This window comes from Bison bison, unplaced genomic scaffold (genome assembly GCF_000754665.1).
Source record: "Bison bison bison isolate TAMUID 2011002044 unplaced genomic scaffold, Bison_UMD1.0 scf7180017864181, whole genome shotgun sequence".
Taxonomy (NCBI): Eukaryota; Metazoa; Chordata; class Mammalia; order Artiodactyla; family Bovidae; genus Bison; species Bison bison.
The window spans coordinates 4047090-4049831 of record NW_011494753.1 but is presented as its reverse complement, the minus strand read 5'-3'; the positions used below and the strand labels follow the sequence as shown (position 1 = coordinate 4049831).

Here is a 2742-nt window from a genome sequence, read left to right as displayed (position 1 = left end):
CCAGCCCCCCAGCCCCCACGCTCATACCCGCGGCTCCAGGACAAGTGGTAGGGTCCTCAGAGGCCTTTCCATCCGGGTGTCTGAAATCAGTGAGCCTAAAGGCCCCCGACTCAAGTCACCTCTTGTTCAACCTCCACAGTGGACACTGACCCGCACACGCATGACAGGCCTGGCTCCAGGGGCTCCATCTCTGCGTCACATTGAACCATCTTGGCCAGGCTCCGAGTGAACTGCTGTCCACTACCAGGGTCCGAGGGCTGTGACTTCCCCCTTCCTTCCCACTCCCTCCTGTGAAGGGTCCTTGCACACAGGAAGCAGAGGGCCAGGGCAGTTTTCCCAGAAGAGGGGAGTGGACCTGAGGGGACAGTTCTCCCAGAAAAGGAGAGCCAGCCCTGAGGGGAGAATTCTCTCAGGAGAAGGAGAAGGGAGCCAAGGGGACAGTTCTCCCAGAAGAGAAGAGCCAGCCCTGAGGGGACAATTCTCTCAGGACAAGGGAGCCCAGGGTACAGTTCTCCCAGAAGAGGAAAGCCAGCCCTGAGGGGACAGCTCTCTTAGGAGAAGGGAGCTGAGGGGACAGTTCTCCCAGAAGAGGAGAGTCAGCCCCAAGGGGACAGTTCTCTCAGGAGAGGGGAGCCAGCCCCAAGTGGATAGCTCTCCCAGCAGGGGACCCTAGCCCCAAGTGGGCAGTTCTCACAGGAGAGGGGACCCCAGGGGACAGTTTTCTCAGGACAGGGAACCCCAGCCCCGAGGGGACAGCTTTCCCAGGAGGGGACCCCAGCCTCGAGTGGACAGTTCCCTCAGGAGAGGGGACCCTGCTCCGAAGGGTCAGGGTCCAGGCCCAGGAACACACTCACTTACTTTCGTCAGCATAAAATCCGGCGGGACAGAGGGTCACACAGGAGTTCACCTCCTGATGGTGGTAGAAGCCACGGCGGCAGGTCAGGCACTGCGTGGAGCCCCGGCCAGAGCAAGTCTCGCACCCCTTGTGGCACCGGCGGCAGCGGCGGGCTGCAGTGTCCCCAAAGTAGCCCAGAGGGCACGCACTCACACACTTCCTGTGGGGGCAGACACGGAGAAGACCATATCGCTGGGCCCAGTCCCCACCTGCACAGGGGCACAGGGAGGGGTGGGCCAGGGCGGGCAGAGGGACCCCTCAGCTGCCCCTGGAGGTTCCTGATGCAGTTGAGTGGGGAAGGCTTGCATGGGAAGCCCAGAGCCCTTCCCTCTCAAGGCTTCCCCAAGGGGTGGGGGCACTTGAAGGGCACGTGGCTTCCTTGGGCAGAACTCCCAGCGCCAGCAGAAGCCCCCTGATAGGCAGCAAGTGGGTCTCCAAGGTCACCATGAGGGCTCAGCAGCGCCCCTGCCAGAGCCCTGGCCGTGAGTGCACCCCAGGGGGGCTGCACCCCTGCCTGGGCACGCAGGGGTGGGGACCCCTCATTCTTGGCAGACTTTGCTGATGTTTACAGCAGTACTGGCCCCAGAGACGATGTTTGCAGTTTCCAAGTGAATGCCATGCTCAGTACGACCCACTTTTGTTTAACACAATGGAGAGAAAAAGCTTATGAACATAGCACAATGCCACCCATGGCCTCTGAGTTCTGTCTCAGTCACGAGCTATTCACGTGATGAGAACAGAAGGCTGCGAAGCATAAACTTTTCAAGCAGTGACCCTCCAGGTGACCTCCCTTCAGGGTATGTGGCTGTGACCCTCAAAGTGACTTCCCTCCAGGGTGTATGGCTGTGACCCTATATGTGACCTTTCCCTTCCAGGTGGTGTCGCTAATCCCTATGTAGGAGCCGGACACACAGCTGCAGCCTAGCCCTTTACCTGCTGGTCTTGACACTCCCCAGGCTGAAGTGGACGCAGTTCAAGCACTGGTCTGCACCGGGGCCATCACAGCCTTTGTCCCCACACTCCGGATGGCACACACCTTAAAGAAACAACCGTTTCCTTTCACCCACAGAGATGCTGTCTCAGTCATGTTGAACCCCCAAGAAACCTGTGTCTGGGTCCCACAGGCCCCTGCTGGGCCAACACACCCATCCTGTAGGGGACCCGCCTCAGCTGAGAACAGAGGGTTTGATGACCTGAGATGGGGGCTGCCTGAAGACAAGCAGGAGAGTGGTGGGCAGGGATCCAGGACTGTGACATTCTAGTATCCTTCCTGCGGCAAGGTCACGATGCTGGGCTGGCCACCACCCCCATCTCCACCATGAAGGACCACATGGGCAGGGCCACATGGGCACCAGTCACCACCCCCATCTCCACCATGAAGGGCAGTGCAGTCACATGGGGACCAATCACCACCCTCATCTCCACCATGAAGAGCAGTGCAGAGTCACATGGGCACCAGTCACCACCCCCATCTCCACCATGAAGGGCAGTGCAGAGTCATGCGGGACAGCTGTGACCAGGCAGCCACTTTCTGATGAGGAATGAAGGAAAGAAGAGGGGTGCACCATGCTGCCTCACGCAGTGATGGAGCTGGGCAGGTCTCCATGGCCCGAGTGGGTCTGGGCTGAGCCCTGCTTGGCTCCCCCATCTTGACCTCAGAGGTGGCCCCCCCACCTCCTCTCCATCCCCAAATTCTAACTCTGAGAGCTTGTGTGTTGCTGGAACTGGGGCAACCCCGCAGGGCCTGACCTGGTTTCCCCTCCACCTGTGCTTTGGGAAAGAGACCAGCTCTTTGGTTCTGGCCCTAGCACTGGGGGCCCCCCCACAGGGGTCCTCCTCACCTGGCC

General features: G+C 60.2%; 1 protein-coding gene across 1 annotated transcript in view; it reads right to left on the bottom strand.

Annotated features, from left to right (window-relative positions):
• Positions 1-2742, bottom strand: part of PCSK6 (proprotein convertase subtilisin/kexin type 6) — a 179333-nt gene that overhangs the window by 12626 nt on the left and 163965 nt on the right. Inside the window, exons 18-19 of the mRNA XM_010843399.1 lie at positions 1829-1931; positions 859-1055 (exon numbers count right to left, since the gene is read on the bottom strand). Of these exons, the coding sequence (XP_010841701.1) occupies positions 859-1055; positions 1829-1931 (300 nt within the window). The remainder of the gene's footprint in view (positions 1-858; positions 1056-1828; positions 1932-2742) is intronic.